This window comes from Caretta caretta, chromosome 5, assembly GCF_965140235.1.
Source record: "Caretta caretta isolate rCarCar2 chromosome 5, rCarCar1.hap1, whole genome shotgun sequence".
In the NCBI taxonomy this organism is placed as follows: domain Eukaryota; kingdom Metazoa; phylum Chordata; order Testudines; family Cheloniidae; genus Caretta; species Caretta caretta.
The window spans coordinates 100,616,872-100,643,123 of NC_134210.1; the positions used below are offsets into that span (position 1 = coordinate 100,616,872).

Sequence of the window (26,252 nt, forward strand, 5' to 3'; positions counted from 1 at the left end):
AAGCGCTTTCGCCTAGCCTCGCTCGGCGGCGGGGGCCGAAGATGGCCGAGTCTCCGGAGGAGGTGGCGGTGCTGGTGCAGCGGGTGGTGAAGGACCTTAACAACGCCTTCAAGCGGAACCCCCACATGTGAGTGCGGCGCGGGGACTCGCCGGGCTGCGGGGGAGAGGGGCGGCTGCCGGGCTCCAGCTTCCCCGGGGCAGCCCCACAGGGGCCAAGCGGAGACCCCGGCGCCGAGTTGGTCTCCGCTTGTCCCGTGCGGGGTAGGGGCAGCACCCTCCGCTCTGGGGCCGCTGCTGCCCCGGCCGGGGACAGCGCCCTCAGCAAAGTGGGGGTGACCCGCCCCTCCCGCCAGCCCCTCGCCCCGGTGTGGGACGAGCATCCCTGGCTGTCTTCTCTGCGAGGGTCTCTGAGCGCTTCACAGACACCCCTGCTGACGCCTCTCCCTGCCCCCGCCAGGGAGGTGATCCGAGCCTGGCAGCTGGGGAAAGTGGGCTCCAGAGGGGTAAGGACCGGATTCCAGTAGTCCCCTTCTCACCAGTCTCGCCCAAGGTCGCACGGATGAAGTCAGCTGTGGCCGGCCTCTGGATCTGTTGACTCCCCGAGGCGCCGGCCTTAATTAGGTTAACTTCTTTCGCAGTCATGTATACTTGGCTTATGGCATCAATTTCGACATACCTGAGGTCGGTAAGGTTAAAGGGACACTGACCAGTTATTAGTCTAACCTCAGTAATTAAAAACAAATCTGATTATTGAAACAGGACAAATTATAAATATTTAATTTCTGCCTCACTATTTTATGCTTTTTGATTTTCTTTTGGTGGTTTCCCCCCCCCCCCCCTTCTCATCTTGGATAGTAGAGAATTATCTCTTTGTTCTGGGATTGTGTGTGGCTCTGACATACCATGATGATAGGCACAATATAAAAATCATAGATCTTTCCACTGTTGTTTTTTAATCTGTTGGATTGACAAGGTCTGTTGGACTGTTTCACCCCAGTGCTGCACATTGTTTGTAAACACAATATGGGAGAATTTATTTGTGTATGGGGGGGGGGGGAGGCTTCCACTGGATTTTTTTTTTTTTTTTGGAAATGCGTGGAAACATTCCTTTTAATCTTAAATAATGTTAAAGAAATCTAAATTTTGAAATGACAGTGCCTCCTTGAGGCCCCGATCCTGTAATGGATTCTACCTGGCTCAGGGGTCCACTCATGTAGCATTTATAGTAGGATTGGGGCTTAAACTCTGTGTAGCTCAAAAGCCTGTCTCTTTCGCCGACAGAAGTTGGTCCAGTAAAAGATACTACCTCACGCTCCTTGTCTCTCCAATGTCCTGGAACCAGCACGGCTACAATAACTCTCCTCTAGGTGACAGAAATCCTTAGGATTACATAAAGGTGACTAGCAGCCTTGGCAGGTAGCTAGGCTTTAAACTGTAGCATATGGATGCTGTCAGAAATAAGGCTTTTTAGATTTAGCCATAAACTAGATTTAGCTATAAACTCTTTATAAAATTTATAGTGAGACATTAATGCACTATAAACAGTCAATGTTTGTGTGCGACCTAAAGAAGGGCTTTTGCTTCTTTTCACATTCTACGCTGTCAAAACTCCCTTTGATTTCAGGGGTACCAGATTTGTTAAGAATGTGCTGCTGTTTCCAACTTCCTTCATGGAGAAAAGTAGGTTAGAAGTAAAAGTTTGTGTGCTTTGATACTGACCTGGCATAGCATGCTTAAGTGTGCTACCGGGAGGTCAGGGTAGATACTTATTGGTGGGACAGTGTGGGAAAGCTGCTGCTGCTGTTATATCTGTTCTGTAGATAAAGAAGGGACTTCTGTGTCCAAGATTGTCAAGCTGGGCTCCTTAAGCTGAACATGGGCACATGGCTGACATGGTTCACAGGTGCCCCCAATGCGCAGGGCTTTGGAGCTGTGCTCCGGTTCTGCTCCAGCTCCAGGCAAAAACCTGCAGCTCCACTGCTCCGGAGCTGCTCCGTGCTCTGCTCCAAAGCCTTGCCAACGTGTACCCCTTCTGACATGAGAAGGAGACCCTGGAACATGCCTACCTCCAATCTGCCAGGTTGCAGCCCATCTTCTGACTCCTCCAGAACCTTCTCCTGAGATTCTGGCTGCATTTTATTTTGCATCTCTGCATACTCCATCTGTGGCCCCACCAAGTCATAAGACCTGAGTTCAACCTTGGCACTGGCCCAGATAACTCCCTGGACTGGGTGATGGATGGGTGATACTCAACAGGGTGAGTGATTGGTGATTGTGAGGTCTTCTTTCTTTTCCTACCCTTTTCACACATTTGGGCAGAGTTCCTCTGGACCGTGTCCACCAACTCCTTCACAGAGCAGTGGCACTGTCCAGGGTTGTCTGCTTTGTGACCCCATCCAGTACTCTTTTTTGAACCTTTGAGCCTTACACGGTTGAGTGGATGGGCCCTTCAATCTGGGTAGGTCGACACTCACCCCCTTGAGAATTCAGGTAGGCTTCTTGGGCACTAAAGTCACTAAGAGACAATAAAAAGTAAAGTTCTAAGCTGAATGTAAAACTGAGTTGTTGTCTCTCATATTGGGTTTTTAATTAGGATGAAGAGTTTGTATCTTTCTGCCCTTTTTTTTTTTTTAAAAACCTTACTTTTAATTTCTCTTGTAATTAAAAATGCAACCTAAGACTCATCTTGACTTGACTTGTCTTGCTGAGTCATATTTCACTAAAGAAAATGAGGCTGACTGTTTCAGCATATTATGTTCTATTTTTGAACATCTGCATAACTTGTAAAATGGTATTGCAAAATATCTTTGGCCTCAGACATACGAACACTTAACCTTGTGTATAACATTACTTGCAAGTAGTTCCACTGAAGCCAAATGTGGTTGCTCACATCAGCAGAATTATGCATACACTTAAGTGTTTGCAAGATTAGGGTCTTAGTTTTTACAAAGAGGTGCACTGTCCAGCAATCTTGGTGATGTAGGACAGTGGTTTTCAAACTGCTGGGTTGCAGAATGTAAGGCACTGGGTCACGGCGGCTCTGGTCAACACCACTGACCGGGCCGTTAAAAGTCCCATCAGCAGTGCTGCCTGGCTAAGGTAGGCTAGACCCTACCTGTTCTGACACTGCACTGCACCCCGGAAGCGGCCAGTAGCAGGTCTGGCTCCTGGAGGTGGGGTGGGGCAGGGAACTTAACTTAAAAATTGGACAGTAATAGGCTGCGAACCCAGAGATGGTGGAACCTAGTGATATTCTAACAAAAAGAGCTCCCAACCTTGCTTATAGTTGTTTCTGTCACTTCACGCTGAGCCCCAATCTACAAAAAGTTAAGTTGACCAAGCTATGTCTTTCGGGTATGAAAAATTGTATTTGTGAAGAGCATTCAACTCAGCATGTTGAGATAGGTGGGAATTACTCAGCCATTCACGTATTCTTTTAAACACTAAAACAGAATAAAAAGTCTTCTATTTCCAAAATTAAACAAATACAGTGGATTAATGAAAAGAGACGCTAGTTTTACCACTTTCTAGTTCAGGGGCAGTTTGGGCGGGGAGGGGGAATCTGCTTTTTGGGTATTGTGTATCCAGCAGCTCAGTTGTGTGCAGTGTAGTCTGATTTGCATCAGATTTATTTTGATTTCAAAAACATAAATACTAAAAGTGTCCATCACAAAGGCCTGGTCTACAATAAACAGGTCGACATAAGGCAGCTTTTGTCAGTGTACACACTACAGCCTTTCTCCCATCGATGTAAGTGCCGTACTACATCAGCATAATAACTCCACCTCCACAAGAGGCATAGGGCTTATGTCCGTTAGTAGTTAGTTATGTAGTTAGAGCCACGCAGTATGTAGTAGTTAGTTATGTAGTTAGAGCCATGCAGTATCTGTGTTCTGTGTACACACTATGTTGCTAACGTGGTTGTTGGCTGTCTTGTCAATTTCATGGCTCCAAGCCAGACAGCTACATCCCTGCCTGGAGGCTAGCTGCTCAGAGAGCCAAGAAGCCTGGGTGGCTGGCCTCTGCTCCCAGCTGGGAGCAGGGAGCCGAGAGCCTGGGTGGGCAGTTGGGCTCCCAACAGGAAGCTGTGCTCTCACTGCCCCTGTTCAGTTGGTGGAAGCGCTCCTGCTGAGGATGCACACCACTGACAGAAGGAGGATAGTATGGACATAATAATTACTGCAGTGGCTAAGTCGACCTAATATAGATCAATTTAGGGCTGTAGTGTAAACATGCACAAACTCTGGATGTCCTTTCTAATATTTAAAACTTGCTATAATCTACAGTAACACTCAGCTGCTTAAATTGATAGCAGTCTAGTCTACTTGCTTTCCAAAAGACCATTCTAATTCTTCTAACTTGAGGTAGCTTGTATAGTTATTGGACAAACAAATTAAACTATAGTTCAATTTAAAATCAATTTCTTTATACTGCCATCTATATATTTTACGCATTTATTTGCTGGTCAGCATTCTAAACTTGGTATGTCTCATATTGGCTTATTCGTCGCTGAACAAGCCCTGCCTGTTTGTTGTTAAAAACAGTGTATAAAGCAGTCTTGCAATTCTGTTTGCCTGGGATGAATTTTTTTTGTTTTGTGGAGTGGCTGTGAGATTGAGTGAATAAATAGGAGTGTCTTTTCCCCTCCCCCCCATCATGGTAAAGCGTGGGCATGTAGGGTTGTATAGGGTTTTTTGAGCATGGGCTGGTAAACTTGCATGACAGGCTTGCAAGATTGATGAAGTATATCTTGTCCCAATGAATAAATACAGTATATATCTCGGTCTCCAGCTGAAACCAAGAGTATATATACCTCAATGCAAGGTTGGCAAAAGTTTGCTCAAGGGCCACATCTAATTTTCATACACTGGAACAGAGATGCAGCCTGTGGAGACTACACACTCTAGGATGCAAAGCTCTATCTTGAATCAAATTCCCTAGCTAGATCGCTTCAAAGATCTGAGCTGCCTAGCACTTTCTTCTAAAAGATAAGGGAATAGCTATGGGCTCTGTTGTAGATGTCTGAGGTCCTCGCATTGGCAACCACTGCCTCTTACTTAATGTAGCTGGTAAAAATTTACCGCATTGCCCTCTTCATAGAGTCAGAGAGATTTTAAGAAGCTTATTTGTGAAGTTTATTTTACTGCATGAGGCATTTAGTTAGGAAGGCATATTTAAGTGGGATGTCTGGGAAGTTTCCAGGTTGTGTGTTCAAGAACCAAGAAGGTGGGCAGAGGTAGAAGACATAGAAATCAGAAAATGAGGGATGGGGGGGGTAATATGGGCTAAGTAGAATGGGAGAAGTGGGCAGACTGTTAAGTTTAGAGTAATAATTGGTAAAAGAAAATAAGTAGTCTAATTATATTTTACTTGTGTTTATTTTTAAGAGATGAAATTGGGTTAATACCTTGTCCTGAAGCCAGGTATAACCGGAGCCCTATAGTGCTGATAGAAAACAAGCTTGGCGTGGAAAGTTGGTGTGTCAAGCTTCTTTTGCCATATGTCCACAACAAACTCCTCCTCTATAGACAAAGAAAGCAATGGCTGAACAAAGATGGTAAGTTACTTGGTTGACTGAATTCCTGTATGTTTCCCACTATGTAGTTTTTGATCATCTCTGATACTATGCAGTCCACTTTAAATGTATACTTGGTAGTGTTTTGGAATAACCTAGTGAAATGGGGAAGGAGAAAGGGAACCTATTGCACAAGCTAGCATGGCCATCTTGTAAGTTGTTTCTTCTACCTAAGTTGAGATTCCAGCTCATTTTTTTGTCCCCAAGCTGTAAGTGGTGTAGAGAGAGAAGCTATTCCTTTGCCTAATTCAGGAGAAATGTTACTGTGTTGGGAGGGAATTTTATCTAACTCTTCTTGGTCAGAAGACTGATGATATATAGCTCTTGGTGGAAGAGGAGTGAGGGATTTTCAAGGTTTATAGGACCCGAGGGGGAAATCATTTATATAAACAAATCTATGTTCTAGAGCTCCTGTTTGCTTTACTAACTCACTTTTGCAAGTGTCTAAAGATATTGCTGACTTTGAATACTTTAACATCCTTTTTAGGAAAAGGGCTGTGAAGTTCTGCTTCGTTTGTGGGAGTGTCACTAGGTGGTCAGCATGATTTAGAGAGGAGGGATAGCTGTGACATTTGACAAATGACTTTTATGGATAAAATCACTCAGTTTCTCTGTAAAACAAAGTTGTGTTTGTAAGCTATGGATGAAGGGTAAGATCTGTCTAAGCAATATGAAATTTCTCAGTGTTATTCCTTGAAAAATAGATCTGTGTCTCTGTGGAAAAACTGAAATACCGTATACCTCTTGTAAATGGACTGAAAACTCTGTTCAGTAGGTTGGTACAGCAGCTTAGATGTTACATCACAAATCTATTGCATTGTGGACAGGTCGGGGGGGGGGACCGCCTTCAAGTCACAGGATCATGCTAATATACTTTAAAAATGTGAACAAGAAAGGAAAGGAGAACTGTGTTGAAAATGCTTTTGCTACAGTGGCACTCAAACTGTAGCCCTCAAACATCTTATAAGTCTATCATCATATCACCTATGATATGAAGATAGACTTATAAGGTGCACCCTTTTCTGCCCCAAAGCTGGGGAAAATAGAAGTGCGTTGCAGCTTACCCTCATGGTCAATGGATTTGAACTGTTTTAAACCAAAGAGTATGTTGGATGCCAAAGTCCGTGGCCCCTCACAGACTGTGCCTTGCTGTCAGCACCCTCTCAGTCCTGGTGATTGTAGTTGTGACAGGATTACATGGGCACAAAGGCAGCCTTTCACTTAGGTAGGTTCTGAGATATTTAGGGCTTTTTTAGATTAAAACCATTACCTTTAAACGACACTGGGAAATCAGTAGGCAGCTGATGCAAATCATACAATGCAATAGGGTCTCCTAATGACATATGCCACTTACTAAGTGAGCTGCTGTACTCTGCTCCAGTGTGAGTTTCCAGATGGATTTTAGATGTATCCCCAAGAAGGGTTTGCCTAGATTAGGAAAAGAGATCTATATTAACTAGTCCCAATTTTTCACTAGTGTAGACGCATCTTGATTTAGGTGGGTGAGGTCCACCATAAGTACAGTTTCCACGGTATGCATCTGATGAAGTGAGCTGTAGCTCACGAAAGCTCATGCTCAAATAAATTGGTTAGTCTCTAAGGTGCCACAAGTACTTCTTTTCTTTTTGCGAATACAGACTAACACGGCTGTTACTCTGAAACCTGTCATAAGTGCTCCATAATTTATGTTTGACGTGAGGTGTAGAATTGGTTGTCTTCAACCTAATGTTGGCATGTTAGTCACTTTTGAATTGTTAGCTCTCACAAGAGCTTCATATATATTCTGGATAATATGGAGGAAGATGATTGAGCCTTCTGGAACTCTGCCTGTGAGCAGTCTAGAGATGGAGGATGATGCCCATTATTAGGCTCCGTGTTTGTTGCAAAGGTCATGGAAATCATGGATTCCATGACTTCTGCAGTGGTCACTGTGGCTGACCGGAGGACTGCCCAAGCAGCTGACCCTGGAGTTAGCTGTCAGACTGGCTGGAGGAGTAGCAGATGGAGCAGCTGTTGGCTTCCCAGGGCTCCCTCCCCCGGCGGCGGCCAGAGTAGCCGCTGGTCGCCTGGGCCTTCCTCCCAGCAGCGGTACCCCCAGGGCTCCCCCTTACAGTTCCCTCCCACTATGATTCTATTGGGGTATTTATGGTATAAGTGCCAGGGGCGGCAAACTTCCCATATCTGGGTGGGAAAATGGCATGCAGGGCCTGAATGTAGGGCTGAGGCAGGGGCTTGGGGTGCAGGAGGGAGTGCGGGGTGTGGGAGGGGGTGCGGTGTGCAGGAAGGGGCTCAGGGCAAGGGGTTGGGGCAGAGGAGGGGTTGCAGAGTGCGGGAGGGGGCTCAGGGAAGGGGGTTGGGGTTCAGGTGCAGGAGGGGTGTGGCAGGGGCTCAGGGCAGGGGGTTGGGGTGTGGCGGGGGTTTGGAGTGCGGGTTCTGGCCCAGTGCTGCTTACCCGGAGTGGCTCTGGGGTGGCAGCAGCACGCGCTGGAGCCAGGGCAGACTCCCTGCCTGCCTGCCCTGACCCCGTGCCACTCCTGGAAGCGGCTGGCACCATGTCACTGCGGCCCCTGGAGGAGGGGGCACAGAGGGCTCTGCATGTTGCCCTCGCCGGCAGGCACTGGTAGGCACCGCCCCCCCCCCTCGCCAGCTCCCATTGGCCGGGAACGGGGAACCACGGCCAATGGGAGTTGTGGGGGTTAGGGGGAGCAGCTCAGGGCAGCACTCGGAGCCCTCTGCCCTCCCTCCCCCAGGAGCCGCAGGGACGTGGTGCCGCTCGCTTCCAGGAGTGGTTCGGGGCTGCACCGCCAAGGGGTGGCAATCCTGCGGGCCGAATTCAAAGCCCTGATGGACCGGATGCGGGCCATAGTTTGCCCACTCTAGTATAAGTCATGGACAGGTCACGGGCTGTGATTTTTTTGTTTCTTGCCCATAACCTGTCCATGACTTTTACAGAAAAATACCTGTGATTAAATCGTAGCCTTACCTCTAATGACTCTTCAGGTTTATTTTTGGGGGGAGAGAACCTGACCTATTTCAGTTCACCCGTAGTCTCTTGCAGGTGGAACTGGAATATTTTGTGAACAATGGCATTATATGCCAAAAATATATCTAGCAGAATGAGTATGAGCGTACTTTCCTTGTCTCTGGATGGGGGAAGTTATCTATCAGAATAGCAGGTGCCATCTCTGTTAGGTTTCAGGCCAGGTTACTGTGCAGAGGAATCTTGTACTGGTAGGTAACAGTCTACCAATGTCTGTCGTGCAGTCTTCGTGATATCCGCAGGGTGACAAGAGTCATAGAATATTAGGGTTGGAAGAGACCTCAGGAGGTCATCTAGTCCAATCCCCTCCTCAAAGCAGGACCAACCACAACTAAATCATCCCAGCTAGGGCTTTGTCAGGATGGGCCATAAAAACCTCTAAGGATGGAGATTCCACAACCTCCCTTGGTAACCCATTCCAATGCTTCACCACCCTCCTAGTGAAATAGTGTTTCCTAATATCCAACCTAGACTTCCCCCACTACAACTTGAGACTATTTATTCTTGTTCTGTCATCTGCCACCACTGAGCACAGTGTAGCCCCATCCTCTTTGGAACCCCCCCTTCAGGTAGTTGAATGCTTCTATCACTCTATCCCCTCACTCTTCTCTTCTGCAGAATAAATAAACCCAGTTCCCTCATCCTCTTCTCATAAGTCATGTGCCCCAGCCCCCTAATAATTTTTGTTGCCCTCCACTGGACTCTCTCCAATTTGTCCACATCCCTTCTGTAGTGGGGGGACCAAAACTGGACACAGTACTCCAGGTTTGGCCTCACCAGTGCCGAATAGAGGGGAATAATGGCTTCCCTCAATCTGCTGGCAATGCTCCTACTAATACAGCCCAATATGCCGTTGGCCTTCTTGGCAACAAGGGCACAGTGGTGACCCATATCCAGCTTCCCGTCCACTGTAATCCCCAGGTCCTTTTCTTCAGAACTGCTGCTTAACCAGTCGGTCCCCAGTCTGTAGCGGTGCTTGGGATTCTTCCTTCCTAAGTGCAGGACTCTGCACTTGTCCTTGTTGAACCTCATCAGATTTCTTTTGGCCCAATCCTCCAATTTGTTTAGGTCACTCTGGACCCTATCACTATCCTCCAACTTATCTACCTCTCCCCCCAGCTTAGTGTCCTCTGCGAACTTGCTGAAGGTACAGTTAATCCCATCATTAATGAAGATGTTGAACAAAACCGGCCCCAGGACCAACTCCGCTTGATACCGGCTGCCAACTAGACATCGAGCCATTGATCACTACCAGTTGAGCCCAACAACCTAGCCAAGCTTTCTATCCACCTTATAGTCCATTCATCCAATCCATACTTCTTTAATTTGCTAGCAAGAATACTGTGTGAGAATGTATCCAAAGCTTTGCTAAAGTCAATATATATCACATCCACTGCTTTCCCCATAGCCACAGAGCCAGTTTACCTTCTACAATCAGGTTGGTCAGGCATGACTTGCCCTTGGTGAATCCATGTTGACTGTTCCTGATCACTTTCCTCTCCTCTTCAAAATGGATTCCTTGAGTACCTGTTCCATGATTTTGCTGGGGAATGAAGTGAGGCTGACTTGTGTATAGTTCCCTGGGTTCTTTTTCTTCCCTTTTTTAAATATGGGCATTATATTTGCCTTTTTCTAATCGTCTGGGATCTCCCCTGATCGCCACGAATTTTCAATGATGGCCAATGCCTCTGCAATCACATCAGCTAACTCCCTCAGCACCCTTGGATGCATTAGATCTGGACCCATGGACTTGTGTATGTCCAGGTTTTCTAAATAGTCCTTAACCTGTTCTTTCACGGCTGAGGGCTGCTCACCTCCTCTCCATACTGTGTTGTCCAGTGCAGCAGTCTGGGAGCTGACCTTGTCTGTGAAGACCAACGCAAAAAAAGCATTGAGTACTTAAGCTTTTCCACATCATCTGTCATTATGTTGCTTCCCCCATTCAGTAAGGGTCCCACACTTTCCCTGACCACCACCTTGTTGCTAACATACTTGGCATGTCCGCCCTTGGCATGGTACATGGTAACATACCTGGCATGTCAGTACTGGGAGTTGTCTTGCCACAACTTTCTATATACTCTATGATCAGAAATAGAAGATTTGATATTGTCCAAACAAAGTGATGGTTTCTTCATTAAAGGCCATATAATCTCCTATAAAAAGACTGTCAATGTGCTATTTCTAAGAAAGACACTGACAGTTTCCACCAGTCGTGGACCACTTTCTGTCCTGATGCACAATGAGTTCATTGCTGCTGGATAACCGCAGCACCGCTACTGATACCCAATTCAGTTTGCAGGTTATTGTCCAGAATGAACTCTCTTCCAAGCAGCCAATGGCATTTAATACAGTTCTCATGCTGTGCTGTTGGGATCAGGTAAAAGGATCTATATTTGTTTCTGAAAAATGGGCTTTCATGAAGAAATATCTGCTTTTGTTCCTGAGTTTGAGACTATCATGGCTTTAGCTGATCAGAGTTAGGGATATGGGGATCCTTTCCCACTGGTGCAGTAGGCTAATCATGACAGGGATGCAAGGAGACACACAGACACGCAAACTTCAGCAAGCAGACCATTTTTTCCCATCCCAGAGATGGAGGTAACTGGGCTGAATGGAACTTTCCAAAGTTTGAAAGGAAAGATTAAGGTTTAGATAAGGGAATATGTGTGTGTATAGGGATTTTTGTTCTAACCCTTTGCTCTGCATGCTATTTATGTTTGGGTGAATGAATAATAAATGGTTTGTTTTTGAAGAAGCTGTTTGGGGGTTATCATAGTCAGCTTGCTGATCATGGAGGAAAAGGGCTTACAGGTTCCAAACGTGAAAGCCCCAACTGTGTTAACCTGGTTAGGAAACGGGGGCTCCCACCCAGACATCTAGTCCCAGAGTGGTTGGACTTCAGCGTTCCATTCTTTTGAAAAGTCACTCAAAAGGGACTCTGAAAGGCCTAAAATTTAGCTTGCCTTGTAACTGTGACATCAGTGTAATACTGTTTGACAATAACAAGATCTGGATCATTTCCATGGGTGCATTAGGATCCCATCTGGTTGCTACTGATGCATTCAGATCTGATAGAAACCTATGACCATATCTGATCTCAAATTCTCAGTTTGAGAACTCTTCTAAACCTCAGTAGAAAGAATTTTAAATGCAAAACATAAATAGTTAAGTCTGACATGGTATCAGAAACCAATGTGAATTTGAAGTGATAGCTGACTTAGATGGACTAGTCAGAACATTAGCTTATCATACAGGCACCGGTGAGGTGTGTGTGGATTGTCTGGCAGTTCCTTCACATGCAGAATTTCCTGATTGGACCTAGATTGTTATAGAAAAGTCCTGCCCTAGAAAAGCCTCAGCAGACAGAAAAATGCTTTCTACATCTGTAGTCCAAATTAAACATATAATGCAAAGCTTGTTTCATTTTTGGATGTAAGCAAGAAGGCAACCATTGGTTCTTATTTAGTCTCCAGCTCCCTACTAGCTAAATTTGTCCTATTCTCATAGAATCAGGTGCTTTGTTGTAGTAAGGCTCAGATCTGCAAACAGGATTTGCTCATTCAATTACTCTTGTTAGCAATGTTCAGGGCGGAAGTTGAAGTCTTTTCATTCTGTCTCTGACAGAGCCTGTCTGAAGTCCTTTCATCCCAAAATACAGACCATAAAACTTTCATCTTACAAATATTTCAAGAGTGTGAAATCCAGGTTTTTGTCTTTTTCTCTTGAAGAGAGACTCCCTTTTCCATTGTTTTTAACAGAAAGCAAACAAAAAGTGCCTGGTGCGAGATGGTCTGCAAAATTGTTCAGGTTTATCCAACTTTTAAAGTGATGATCTGTATGTTCTCAAGACTCTGCTATATTAATGACCTGCTTTATATGCCAAACTCTGCTTTAAGTGTTGGATAACATGCTTTACCCTTAACTGAACACTGCCTTTGTCAAGATAGAGAAGTTTGGCAGAATTCATAAGCTGAAATGATGGAGACGATGAATGCCGAAAAATTCAATAATCCTGTGACTGAGTTACAGAAAGGAATTTGTTTTCATATAGATTGTTATACATAATCTTCCAAACGTAGACATTACTTGACTTAGAATCTAAACTGTGATATCCTCATATGCTAAAGCCCCACACAGCACTTCTTACTCAAGCAAAATGCCTTTTCACTTTTAATAGAACTTTGCATGGTGGGCAGGTCTCTTCTGGTTATAATGCCAAGTATAGATTTGGTTCTCATTGGTGCTAAAGTCATTAGCCTCTTGGGTGGGAAAAAGTTTGGCAATTGAAATTGTATTCTAGTCTTTTCCAATTGGTATAATTGGAAGTTCCGTAAACAATCTTAAATACAGGAGTGAAAATAAATGGCTCTGCTTCAAATATCAACTCTTGCAAGTAAATGATACATAATCATCATTTGCTAGCAGGATCTCATAAGAAGCAAGTACATTGTAATGAGTTATTGATTATTTATTGAGACAAGTGCTTAATCTACAGCTGGTCCTTGTTACGTACTTACATAGAGAGAAGGAAATTCAGAGTTTTTTGGAATCCAGAAAAATAGGGCTGTGACTAAGCCACCTTGCCATAGAATCTTACTAAACTACAGCTTTCTCCAACTTCTTTGGAAAACTGAAGGTTTTAAAATATCCTAGGTTTACTACACACTTTGTGATCCCTCCTATAATGTTTAGATTTTATGCGTGTATACTGAATATATACTGTGTGTAGTGTCATCACAAATTGTTCAGCTGATTACTAGAGGTTATTGTGAATATCTTCAGTCTATTTGATATAAAATGCTCAGTTACCACATATTATTTAGCATTGTATACTGCACGGTCTTCTTTATTCCAACAAGGAATAAAAGGAGTGTCTCTGATATTTTTATTTACAATTGAGAGCATTAATATGTAGAGTGTGATATCAAGATGCTTGTTTAGGCATTACAGGGCATCCAATAGTATGGTTCTGGTTAGGAACTGGTTACTGTCTTCACTGTGAATGCTTGTTGCTCAAAAGAAAGCAGAAGAATAGCTTAAGGTAGCTATTTAGAGAACTGGACAGTAACGGTCTTGGTAACTGTGGCCCTGATTCTGTATTGACTTATGCATGTGCATAGCCTCATAGCCATGGGTAAGTCCTGTTGGTTTCAAAGTTAAACACTTACGTCTTTGCAAAATCAGAGCCCTACTCTTAGTGTACCATAATTCTAAAAGTGTTGTAATCCTTTTTTCACCACTGAACAGATGTACCTTTTGAAATTAAAATGTCCTATTTCTATAGATTTGTGGTTTCATTTTTACAGTTGTGAGCTGAAAAGCATGCGCGTCATCTTTTTTTATTTTATTTTCTGGAACAGCCAAATAAAAACAAACACAAAGAATCTAGGGCCGCATTCACTTCTTACAGCTGAAGAGACTCTCATCTCTGAAAGCAGCCCTGTGCAATGAGCAGGTATGCTGCTGCATTCTGCATAAACCTCACCCAGCAGCAAAGACCTGTTAAGAGTGAATTAAAAAGTAAACAAATCATATGACCCTAAGGCATGTCTTACTTTTGCGGTATTGTCACAGGAAAAGTAAAGGTGCAGCAGGAAACCAATCCTATTTTGTCCTACGGCTGACACATGGCTTTCCATGGAAAGAATGGCAAAAAATGCCCCTAAAATTCATAAAGGGAACCATAGGTTCAAAACCCTCACTTCTCACAGAAAAAAATCTGCTATTTTTGCAAGTAATGGCTAAGATGACTCTAAGTACTTTTTTTGTTTGTCCTCTTCATGCATTTGACAACAATTTTTGTATAGTTTCACCCTATTCCCTGTATAGTCAATTGGCTTCCCTTGTTTTTGTGGGTTTTTCACGTGGCATTAGGGGGTGAAATGTTTTTAACATAGTAAAATGTGATTGTAAAACCACAAAAAATGACAGAGGGACAGAAGTGTCATGTCTGAAACTAATCTTACTCTTCAGTTATTATTCCATTTAAACTGACTAGATTTCAAGTTGGTGGTGTTCCTGATCCTTGACATAATAAGATGCACTAACCTGGAAATTTGTCTGATACATGGTTGTAATTCTTAATAGGATTAATTAACATTAGTTTGGCAAGTGCATCCACATCAAGTATAAACAAAGTTTGTTTTTTAAACTATTTTAGCTTAATTAATGTCCAATTTAGCTTAGCTAAAATTTTCTTTATCACAGTTGACCCTTTGTATAGTGATGCTACGTAATAATTACACACAAAAACAACATTGCAACCTTAACAATGATTTTTAAAGTCAAGCACTCAAAAGCTAGGAAAAAGCCAGAATTAAGGTTGTCTGTGCATCCTAGTACCAGTATCCTGGCCCAGCCAATCCTACTTTCCTCCTTGAGGCTTGCTAAGTCCCAATCTCCCCACTGACTTCCAGTTTTCCTCCCTGTCCCCACACCCAAACATAGTATCCTTGACCAGTCAGTGCCAGTCTCCCTTCAGCTCCTCATGCAGTCTGTGCTCTCCCTCCACAATATCCCCCACTGGCTCCCAGTCATTCTCCTCCTCCTGGCTTCCAAGCTAGTTTCTCTCTCCTCCTCCAGTGCCAGTCTTACCAGACTCCTTGTCTTAAACTAGTCCTTTCCCTTCCCTTGGTCTGTTTTTTGTTCCATATGCTTTTGAAGCAGATGGTTTTCTCCTCCTGAGTGCCAGCTAGGGGGGCACTGAGAGCACAGGAGAGACATGCTCTCTATTCTCAGTTCCTGTGCATGGCCCCACCTATCGAGCAAGTTCAAATTGCAGTCTTTTTCAGGGGTTTACAACTTGGCCAAATTTGGGTGGATTTTCACAAGGACAGGAAAAAGGCACATTCCTGACACACAAGGGTGCTCCTTGCAAATTTCTAATCTCTGCTCCGGAGTATGGGGGCACTAGAGTATTTCAAAGAGAATGTTCCAATTTCAATTTTTTTTATATTGGCAAAATGTATTTTTTCTTAGCCTTGTTCTCAGAAACAGCTGAACTGTTCTGGGTGAAATTTTCCAAAAACTTTCAGCCTGACACAGCTATCCAGCATGGAAAATTCAGCCCAAATGGTTAAAGTTTGGCCAAGTTACAAGCATCTGAAAATAGGGTCTTATAATGGGTATGTGAGGCAACCTTAATGATAGGCAGTGCTGCCTGCCACACCTACAATATTACTTAAAGAATGGACGAAGGGAGGAAAACATACCATACCAGTGATGAGTCACATTGCAGGAATTGGTAATACCTTAGGTTAAACATTTATTTATTAATGTACAAAATAAGATGCTCAGGGCTCTTTCTTGTCTTGAGAGGAAAGGAGGTTGCAGTTTATAATACTGAACATTCAAGAGATTTTTCTGTTTTAATAATCACAGATTGGAGAAACCATCAGAGAATGATATGAAAATCCCAACTGCCCAAGTGGGGGAGTTATGCTAGTTCATGTTTAGCAGTGATGTATGTCCATCTCTGTATTTTCTTCCTTACCATTTTGCCATCTAGTAGGTTGCTTAGATGAATCTTGCATTTGTGGTGAATTTACTTTAGAAGAGTCATTATCTCCTCTATTCTCTTGATCTATTTTGAAAGAGGATAAGGCTGACATGTTTGTATAACGTGATTTTTAAGTAATGGTGGTGTAATCAGAGCTTTTGAGTTTTTGCCTTTTATCATGTCTGTAACTATAAATAAATATTTCAAATCAGTGATTTCCAAACTTTAACAACCTGTGAACCCCTTTCACTAAGATGTCAAGCCTTGCAAACTCCCTTCTAAAAACGAATATTTCCAGAGATTTTCTCCTTTACATGAGCATAACTAATAAAAGCAGTGATCTTCGAAATATAAAATTTGTTTTTATGACATGCTTATTACACACTATTTATTATTAATTATTATTTATCATTACGGTATTTTTATTACATTTATGAAAATGGCAACACTCTTCCAAGATCTCACTTTCATAGCTTGTATAAGCTTTGAATAAGCCTGTAATAAGACAAGGCTCCTATGTTTCATCAAGGAGTATCAGATGTGAAACAGCATGAAGGTATTTAAGAAGCCAACTCAAAGAGTTCGTCCTACACAAGCATTCAGGTCTTGAGCAGTCCAGGCAAACAATGCACGTTACAACAAAGCTTAAACTTGTTCTGTATAATAATTTTAAAAACAATACTAGCTGCCTATTTAATTTTAAAAACAGCAAAAAATATCCACCTCCCTTTCCATTTCTTATAGGGAGTCTTGAAGTTTAAATCTCCTCAGTGTGATAGATATGCTTGCTTTGATCTGCTTAGCTCTTGGAAGTCCAGGAACTCTGGGCTGCTGGCCCTGTGCTGCCCGGGGTCCCTAGGGACAGCTCTTTCCACCATTAGGGAATTTTTTTCCCGAGAACCCCCTGTAACATTTCGTGAACCCCCAGGGGTCATGAACCCCAGTTTGGGAACCACTATTTTAAATATTCCATTGTCTTATTTGCTTCTCATTTTTCAGAAGCTATTGTGAAAAAGGTGTGTCTGAAGCAGCCACATCTTACTGCGCACCCCCGAGTTGGTTTTGTTTCATCCCTTGATGCTTGTGGTGATCTAGTAATGGATAAAACCAGCAGTGCTTTTGCTAAGCCTTGTTGGTCAAGTTTTGGGTTAGCAAAACCAAAACCATAAGACCTGTAATCAGCAGAGTACTTAATCACATGTTTAACTTTAAGCACATGCATAATCCCATGTACTTTAATAGGACTATTCACATGCTTAAAATTAAGCATGTGCTTAAGTACTTTGCTGGATCGGGGCCTACATGAGCTGGTTTCAGGTCCCAGTCTGCCCAAACCCCTAAAATCCAGATACAGGGCTTTGGCTCATCTCTAATACGCAATTTATTTTTTTCCAAGTTTTATGTAACTGTGGGTGGTGCTGGCTGCACTTGAGCATATTGATAAGGTGCCAACGGATGCACTGGTTCACTGCATCAGGCTCCTAGACAGGAGCCTTGATGGCCAAGGCTATGGAATTTCATGTGATTAAATTCACCTTTCTCTGGCAGAAATCCCAAATGAAGGGTGCATCTGGCTAGGCTTGCACAGAGAATTGCTTGTGGACCACCCTGGGCCTTTGGAGATTAATGTTCCCCATTGTAGTTACATATAGTCAGTTAATTACTAGTTTTCTGTATGTCCAGTCATCTTAACTGAACCATCCATGGATTTAGCTCCCTGTATATACCCTTTGCTTTTTCTCCCCATCCCTAGCTCTTTTTTCTTAAAACAAATTGTAATCCAGTGCTTCTCCTTCATGAGAATGCAGCTGAACTGAAAAAACTTGTTTTGTTGGCAAATTACTTTGGTGTTACAACCTTTTGAATATATTATTCAAATTAAATTGAACAGTTAAGAATCCAGACTAACAGTCTTGCGAGCAAAAGCACTGATAATTTTGCTTGTATTTTGGAGAGTATCTGTGTACTGCTGCTGCTTCTTACCCAGCTCATTTATATTTAAGAATTGTAATGCCGGGGAAGATTTAATTGACCTGATTTTGTGACTTTTGGAAGAAAGAGTTAAAGAACCAAACCTGAGACACTGAGAATTATCACTGTGTTTTATGAGAGGTGGCATATAACACTAAGTGTTTTTTACCTAGGTAGGCATCAAACTAATTGATTAGTGCAGCAAAATACAGGAGGGAAAGGAAAGGAAAGGCTAGAATAGAATAACTCTTCTGTTTGTCAGCCACCCACATAGCTGCTTCCAGTTTTATTACATCATTAAATATATGTAGAAATTTAGAGTCTGCAGTGTCTAAAGGGGAGTAGAAAAACAAATGTTTATGGGTATGTCTGTTTCTTATTTAGTGATTAGTCACAGTATCTCAATCTTTGGAGAGGCAGCCTATTCAGAGTCTTTTAAAAATATTTTCTGTTACATAGTTGTGCAACTTACTAAATTTTTGATGTTCTCTGTTACTAATCCATAGTTGTAGGGGATTTTCCCCTTCCATAGGTGCAATTTTTGTAGTGGTTATTTAGTTGCAGGTAAAAGTATGTAGCATAGAATAGCTATAGCGAATTGCTATCTGCAGTGCAGAGTTCTTAAAGAGTTTTGCTGTTCCAGGAGATGATTGTAGTTTTGAGTGTTAAGATCTCAATCAACAATTTTTCAACAATTTTAAGAACTTTGCATGTGTTTAAGTCACACAGTGTATTTCAATTTTAATAACTAAATGGACTAGAATGCTCAAAGATCCCATACAAGCTCTCTGTTTCAGAGCTATCCAGTAGCTTTTAATTCACGTAAGAATATTGTCTTTTTGAATCATAGTTGTCCAGGGGGAGGAGAACCATGATTCCAAGTCATTATAGTGGAGTTTGTAGAGGTCAGTGAACCCAAGAGGTGGGTACTTATTTTAAGTACTCAACATGGAAGGAGAAGAAACTAAACCAACTGTGTGTCATCCTTCCAGTTTGAGCTACCTCTTTCTCTGGACTGGAACTCAGCAATATTTCCCAGAGGTGTATTGCAATAAGAACGAGTCAGAGAGAAGAGGCTTTGAAAAAGTATGGGGGCATAAAGAGGGGAGAAGTTTTGATGTTTTATTTTACCACTGTTAATCATTCATGGATTTTTTTTTTTAAATCTTTTAGAATTGATAGATATCACATGTACGCTGCTACTACTAAACCCAGACTTCACCACTGCATGGAATGTAAGGTATGTCGCACTCAGCAAATGGTATCACAAAGAGCTTGGTCAGCCGCCTTAAATCTGAGTCTGCCGTAAGCTTTGTTTTAAGTAGGATTTAACACTGCTGTTTTGATAAGATGTGCTGAAAGAACTTTTAAAATCTTTTCCTTCCTGATTTCCTTTGTAGCTAGTCTGTTGCATTTCACAGTACAATAATATATATTTTCAGCACAAATAAAGTGGCATAACCCTTAATCTGAAGATAAAGAATATATTTTACCAGAGGTTACTGATCCTGTTCATGTGTCGGTGAACATTTTTATCTTGGATCAAATTTAATATAAAACTGCATCTCTGCTTGCTAGCATATTTCGAGTCAATGTGTTGTATGAAGTTACCCCAATGAATAATTATGTGAACTATGATTCTTTGGTATTAAACTGACTATATAAGGTAATTGGCAAAAAATTTATTGATAGGTAGCTTCCTTCAATGTAATCCATTAAGATAGTATGTTAAATACTTAGATTTTATTTTGCTCAAGAGCTAGGGATGTCACACTCATCCAGACTTCACATTTGATCAGCATTTGGTTCCCTCTTGCTGACAACAGGTAATGCAAATGAAGCTTTGCTCTAAAGAGTATTTCCACTTTTGCCTGACTCCTGGGGCAGTCTAGGCAGCACTGAGCAGTCTGATGCTCTTAGGACAGGTGTACAATTAAAATGCTGCAGCGGCAGAGCTGCACCAGTGCCGTAGTGCTTCAGTGAAGATGTGACTACACTGACAAGAAAGCTAATTCAGCTCCATGAGAGGCGGTAGCTGTGTCGGCAGCAGAAACCCTGTCATCAACCTAGTGCTGTCTACCTTGGGGGTTAGATCAGTATAACTGCATTGCTCAGGGGTGTGGATTTTTCACACCCTTGAGTGACGTAGTTGTGCTGATGTAAGTTTAGAATGCAGACCTACCCTGAGATCCCTACCCACTGCAGCCATGAGGAAAGGGGCTACTAGAATGAACACGCGTACACATTCTCTTCTTTACAACCACCTGGGAAGAGAGGAAACTGAGGGCTCCTTGTCACCTAGGAACATCATAATAGTACTTAGCATTTTTATATTGTTTTACATATAGGTTTGAAATTGCCATTGTGCTCATTTTATAGTTTAGGGAAGCTCAGACAGGAAAGCGAAGCCATTTGCTCAACCTGACATAGCAAGTTGTTGGCAGAGCCAGGATTAGAATTCAGGACTTTGATTCCACTCCCTGTACAACACAGGACTTCACCAAGTGTATTGGAGTAATGGTCTATTTAGTCAACTATGCAATCTCCAGCAGTTGCTAATACCGGATACTTCACAGGAATGTGTGAAATACACATAATAGACAATTATAAAATAACCTGCTCATAAGGGAAGTTTTTTCCTAATGTCAAGTGAGTAATGGTTGCCCTGAATACTACATCCCTTTTTAAAGTTATACCACCGTTTATGAAACTGGAAGTTGTTACCCATGTCAGTGCTTAACCCCTTTTTGAGTTCTGCTAATCTTTTAAATTTCTCCTAAGTTCTGGCTGTCAATAACGTTTTGAGGTAAAGAGTTCCACAGGTTAATTATATGTTGTGTAAAAGAGAAAGAAAGGGTTACTATTTCTTCTATCAGTTATTAAAGGCAGTTTTCTGCCTTTTAATTAGATGTCTCCTTGTTCCAGTATTGTGAGAGAAGGTGCTTGATTGACCTTCATTGCTGCTGCTGCTTCTAGCCTTAGTCCCCTCTATATGGGGGTCAGCTTTTTTGAGTCCTTCTCCATTCCAGTCTGTCTTGAGCCAGTTCCTCAGATACTCTGCAGCTAATCAAATCTTTTTGTATAACATCCATCCATATAGTTCTGGGTCTTCCAACCCTTCTCTTACCCTCCACTTCTAAGTTTAGTGCCCTGTTTCCTCTACATACTTCTGATCTTTTCACATGCCCAAACCATCTAAGCTGGGTTTCCCTCAGCTTTTCTGTAATTGGTACCGCCTTCACACTTCCCCCTAATTCGTTTGTTGCAAACGTGAGATTGACCTTCTCCATAGCTGTCATTGTTTTAATTTTACCTCCATCAGGGTGTCACACCTTGATTATTTTGAGACTCCGATATTCCATTTTCTAATGGCACGGCTGGTCGTCCAAGCTGAATATCAGACTCTGAGTCATACTATGATATTTAGACATACCTCTAAATGGGAGAAGGGATGCGGATATGAACTATCCCAAGCATGTCCTCTGATTTTTTCAGTCCACATAGGAACTGTGCAGGCTTGACCATAGCATAGCCCTACTTTCCCAGTGTACACAGAGGAGGCGCAGGGACTTCCCTCCCTCTTCCTGGCGATGCCCAATAGAAGCAGTTCATTGCACTCCCCTAAGCACAGAGACAGCAATTGATCCCCCTTGCACCAGGGCACAGAAGCGGGGAAAGGCTCTTTCCATATTCTTTCCACCCGCACACAAGGGCCAGGGACAGTTTTAAATAATAGTTTGGGGGGTTTTAAACAAGAAATTGCCGCTTTAAATTTAGGTGGTTTTAAATGTTTAGACATGGAGATTTGCTCAGTTCAATAGGTTTCTTGCAGTTGGAAAAATAAAGAAATCAGCCCATTAAGACTGTATTTGTGGTGAATAGCTGTCAGATCCAGATAAAGCAAGTATTTTTTTCCCAGCCTATAATATAATTATCCAGGTTGGTGCTATGAACTGATTTTTGAAGTGTCATTGATTAAAGAAAAAGGAAATGTGGCAGTCATAGTAAAGGGTTGGCTATCATGAGAAAAATGTATCTTCGGGTATTCTTGAAATGATAAAGTTCATGAGGCTTTTAAACAGAAAAACCACCATTGAACCCATATGTGAACTTCTCAGGTGTTGCTATAAGTAATGTTCTCTGTAGCTGTATTGCTGCTGAAAGTTGAATCCATTTTTTTTTTTAATGGAAGTATACAAGAACATAATGTGCATACTGGGTCAGACTAATGGTCCATCTAGGCCAATATTCTGCCTTCTGACCAATGGCCATTGCCAGGTTGCTTCAGAAGGAATGAGCAGAACAAGGCAGTTATCAAGTAATCCATCCTGTGTCGTCCAGTCCCAGCTTCTGGCAGTCAGAGGATTAGGGACACACGAAGCATGGGATTGCATCTGACCATCTTGGTTTATAGCCATTGAGGGACCTATCCTCCATGAACTTATCTCCATTCTTTTTTTTTAACCCATTTATACTTTTGACCTTCACAACATCCCCTGCCAATGAGCTGAACAGATTGACCGTACATTGTGTAAGTTTTAAACCTGCTGCCTATTGTGTTATGTGATGGGTAAATAACACTTCCTATTCACTTTCTCCATGCCATTCATGATTTTATAGACCTCTGTCATATCCCCACTTAGTCGTCTTTTTCTCTTTCCTGTCTTTTTTTAATCTCTCCTCATATGGAAGTTGTTCTATACACCAATAATTTTCATTGCCTTTCTCTGCACCTTTTCCAATTATAATATATCTCTTTTGAGATGGGGTGGCCACAACTTCACACAGTATTCAAAGTGTGGGCATACCATGGATTTATATAGTAGCATTTTGATATTTACTGTCTTATCTATCCCCTTACTAATAGTTCCTAACATTGTTAGCTTTATTTCTGCCACTGCACAGTGAGTAGATGTTTTCAGAGAACTATCCATAGAGACTCCAAGATCTTTCTTGAGTGGTAACATCTAATTTAGATCTTGGCATTTTGGATGTATAGTTGAGATTGTTTTCCAATGTGCATTATTTTGCACTTATCAGCATTTAATTTTATGTACTATTTTGTTGTCAAGTCACCCAGTTTTGTGAGATCTCTTTGCAGTCAGTTTTGGACTTACCTATCTTGAGTAATTTTGTATCATCTGCAAACTTTGCCACCTCACCCTTAAGCCTTTTTTCCAGATCATGTATGAAAATGTTCAACACACAGATCCCAGTACGGATTCTTGGACTACCCTGCTAATTACGTCTCTCTCATGAAAATTGACCATTCCTACTCTTTGTGCCCTATCTTTTAACCAGTTATCTAGCCATGAGAAGACCTTCCCTTTTTATCCCAGGACTGCTTACTTCGCTTAAGAGCCTTTGGTCTGGTACCTTGTCAAAGGTTTTCTGAAAGTCCAAGTACTCTATATCAACTAAATCACCTTTGCCCACATGCTTGTTGACCCCCGCAAAGAATTCAAATAGATTGGCGAGGCATGATTTTCCTTTACAAAAGCTATGTTGACTCTTCCCCAACTTATCAGATACATAGCTGTACATGATAATTTTGTTCTTTGTTGTAGTTTCAACTAGTTTGCCTGATACTGAAGTTAGGCTTACCAACCTGTAATTGCCAAGATTGCCTCTGGAGCCTTCTTTAAAAATCTGCATTACATTAGCTATCCTCCAGTCACCTGGTAAGCGATAGGTTACAAACCAAAGGTAATAATTCTGCAGTTTCATAGTTGAGTACCTTCAGAACTCTTGGGTGAATATCATCTGGTTCTAGTGACTTACGGTATAATTTATCAATGTGTTGCAAAACTTACTCTACTTACACCTCAGTCTGGGACAGTTCCTCAGATTTGTCACCTAAAAAGAATGGCTCAGGTGTGGAAATCTCCCTCACATCAACTGCAGTGAAGACTGCTGGAAAGAATTCATTTAGCTTCTACACAATGGTCATGTCGTCTTTGAGATAGCTAGGCAAAAGGATAGAAAATATAAGAATATGAAACATAGGTGAGGGACCGTAAGAGCAATAAATAAAGTTGGTCTTAGAGCAGGGGAGCAGGGTTGTGTGGGTGGGTGGATGGAACTGGGCCCGCCGATATAGCTCCTGATCCAGCAAACATTTAAAGGCAGGCTCAACTTTAAGGACATTGACATGAGTAATTCCATTCTAGAATGTGAGACCATGCTCATTTGCTTAAAGTTAATCATATGCTTAAGGCTTTGCTGGATTGGGGCCATAGTGTAAAAATACAGTTGCAGGTTTGGACCTGGGAGATAACAGTAAAGGGGATAGTGAGGGGATACTGTTTTTCTTGCAGCCACATCTTATTGTAACATGGTATGCTTTTAATCCTGAAACAGGGGAGGGTAATGGGAAGAAGGAGAAAAAAAAAAAGGGGTGCTCTCTTTTCTCTCCCATCAGTTAAGCCATCCTATGCCATACTTTCCCCTTTTTTCCGTCCTGTTCTGAAGTAGCTGTCCTAGTTTCTCATTTAAAAGATCTGGTTGTTCTAGAAATAACTGACTTCATTTACTAGTGCTGTCACATTGACATCTTTTAGAATGAAAATTTTCAACCTCCTTTCATTCTTTAGACATGCATGGGGGAATTAAATCAGACCTCTGTGGAAATACGTTAGGCATTTTTTTCTTTACTTTCATTGAACTACTCATTCTTATCTAAGCATATGCTTAAGGGTTCTCAGTGCTCCCAGTGCTCAGGTCTCCCAGTGCTCAGAATCGAGCTTTGTGCCGGCAGCATCTCATTGCTATGCAGGTGTCTGGACTGATATGAAATCCATATAGCTTCAGGCTTCTCAAAGATTTCACCATAATGTGTCTGTCTCACAAGTGTGCAGGGGAGGGGTTGTGACAGACAGGATGAGAATTAAGGTTTGGGAAGTCTTTTACTAAATATTATGTTAACGAGTAACTAAACCTAGAATTGTCTGGCTTTCCAAATTGATTTTAAAAACCAGCAAAAACAACCCTACAGTAACTTTTAATTGAGATATATAATTTTTTTTTTTTTTTTGGCCTCTAAGTTAGTGATTCCTAATACCAACCTTAAACCCTGTTTCAATCTATTTATATTTGTGTAGAGAATTATTTCATTAAGATGCTTTTAAAATGTAAAATAATAGTGATGCTACTGTCTTGAATCACAATAGTAATTTCATGAGTGCTTGTCTTTTGTAGCTTTTAATTATCAATTACATATATGTAACTTCTGTTGACATCAGTGAAGCTTGCTTGTGCATAACTGTCTTTTTGAAATGTGTATATCTTATGGGAAGGCTTTGGAAGATAGCTCTAGGGTGTATAAAATTAACCTTAATCAGTCAAAAAATTGTTTTGTATGCCAATGATAGCACATGTTAAGTTTTCTACTGCAAAATATTGTGCAACTCAGGAACAGATCCACTTTGTAAAGTTGGGTCATCATTTCAGGATGAATTACCATGGACAGAAATATAGACCGTTTGTCCAATTCAAAACATAGAACACAGATTTTTACTTTGAAAACACTCTATCTTGTTACAGTAAAATGGCTTTATCAATTTGAAGTTTTTGTAATTTTTAAGGTTTATATTCTGGATATCATAGTTGGCTGTATTATGTTTCAAAGAAAATGACATGCACCCTTAAATTAGGTGTACAAATGGAATGTTTTTTTCTTTCGCAGGAAAGAACTAATATTATCTGGCACTTTAAGTCCAGTTAAGGATTTACATCTTGGAAAACTGGCATTAACTAAGTTTCCGAAAAGCCCAGAAACATGGATTCACAGGTTTCTCTTTTTTTCTCTTCCCTTTCCTTCCCTTCCCTCCCCGCCTTCCCCCCCAATATATTTTCATACTTCTATCTGAGTTTGGGGTAGGGAAGCTGGTGAATGGAGGCAAGCATCTGGAAACAGCAGATTTCCAAACAATCTAGTGTAAAATTCATTGCTCTTTTTTTTTTTTTTTAAGAATCTGATCAACTATGTGTAGGACTTAGTGTTCAAGTCAAATATGTGTTTCTGCATGTTACATGTCTTTTAATATAACTAGAGTGGTGTGTAATTTTTTCTTCGTTTTGTATTCCCAGTGTGACTGCTTGAAAATTGCCATCAAATTAATGCTAGGTTTTCCATATTTTACTTTTTTTTATTTGCCATTAACCTGTTT

The 26,252-nt window shown here is 41.8% G+C and overlaps 1 protein-coding gene across 4 annotated transcripts in view; it reads left to right on the forward strand.

Annotated features, from left to right (window-relative positions):
• Nucleotides 1-21: 21 nt before the first annotated feature.
• PTAR1 (protein prenyltransferase alpha subunit repeat containing 1) overlaps nucleotides 22-26,252 on the forward strand; it is a 180,730-nt gene continuing 154,499 nt past the window's right edge. For all 4 annotated transcript variants that reach the window (XM_048851822.2, XM_048851821.2, XM_048851823.1 and 1 more), the window contains exons 1-4: nucleotides 22-127; nucleotides 5,388-5,557; nucleotides 19,258-19,324; nucleotides 25,769-25,873. In XM_048851822.2, the coding sequence (XP_048707779.1) occupies nucleotides 42-127; nucleotides 5,388-5,557; nucleotides 19,258-19,324; nucleotides 25,769-25,873 (428 nt within the window). In that variant the 5' untranslated portion in view covers nucleotides 22-41. The remainder of the gene's footprint in view (nucleotides 128-5,387; nucleotides 5,558-19,257; nucleotides 19,325-25,768; nucleotides 25,874-26,252) is intronic.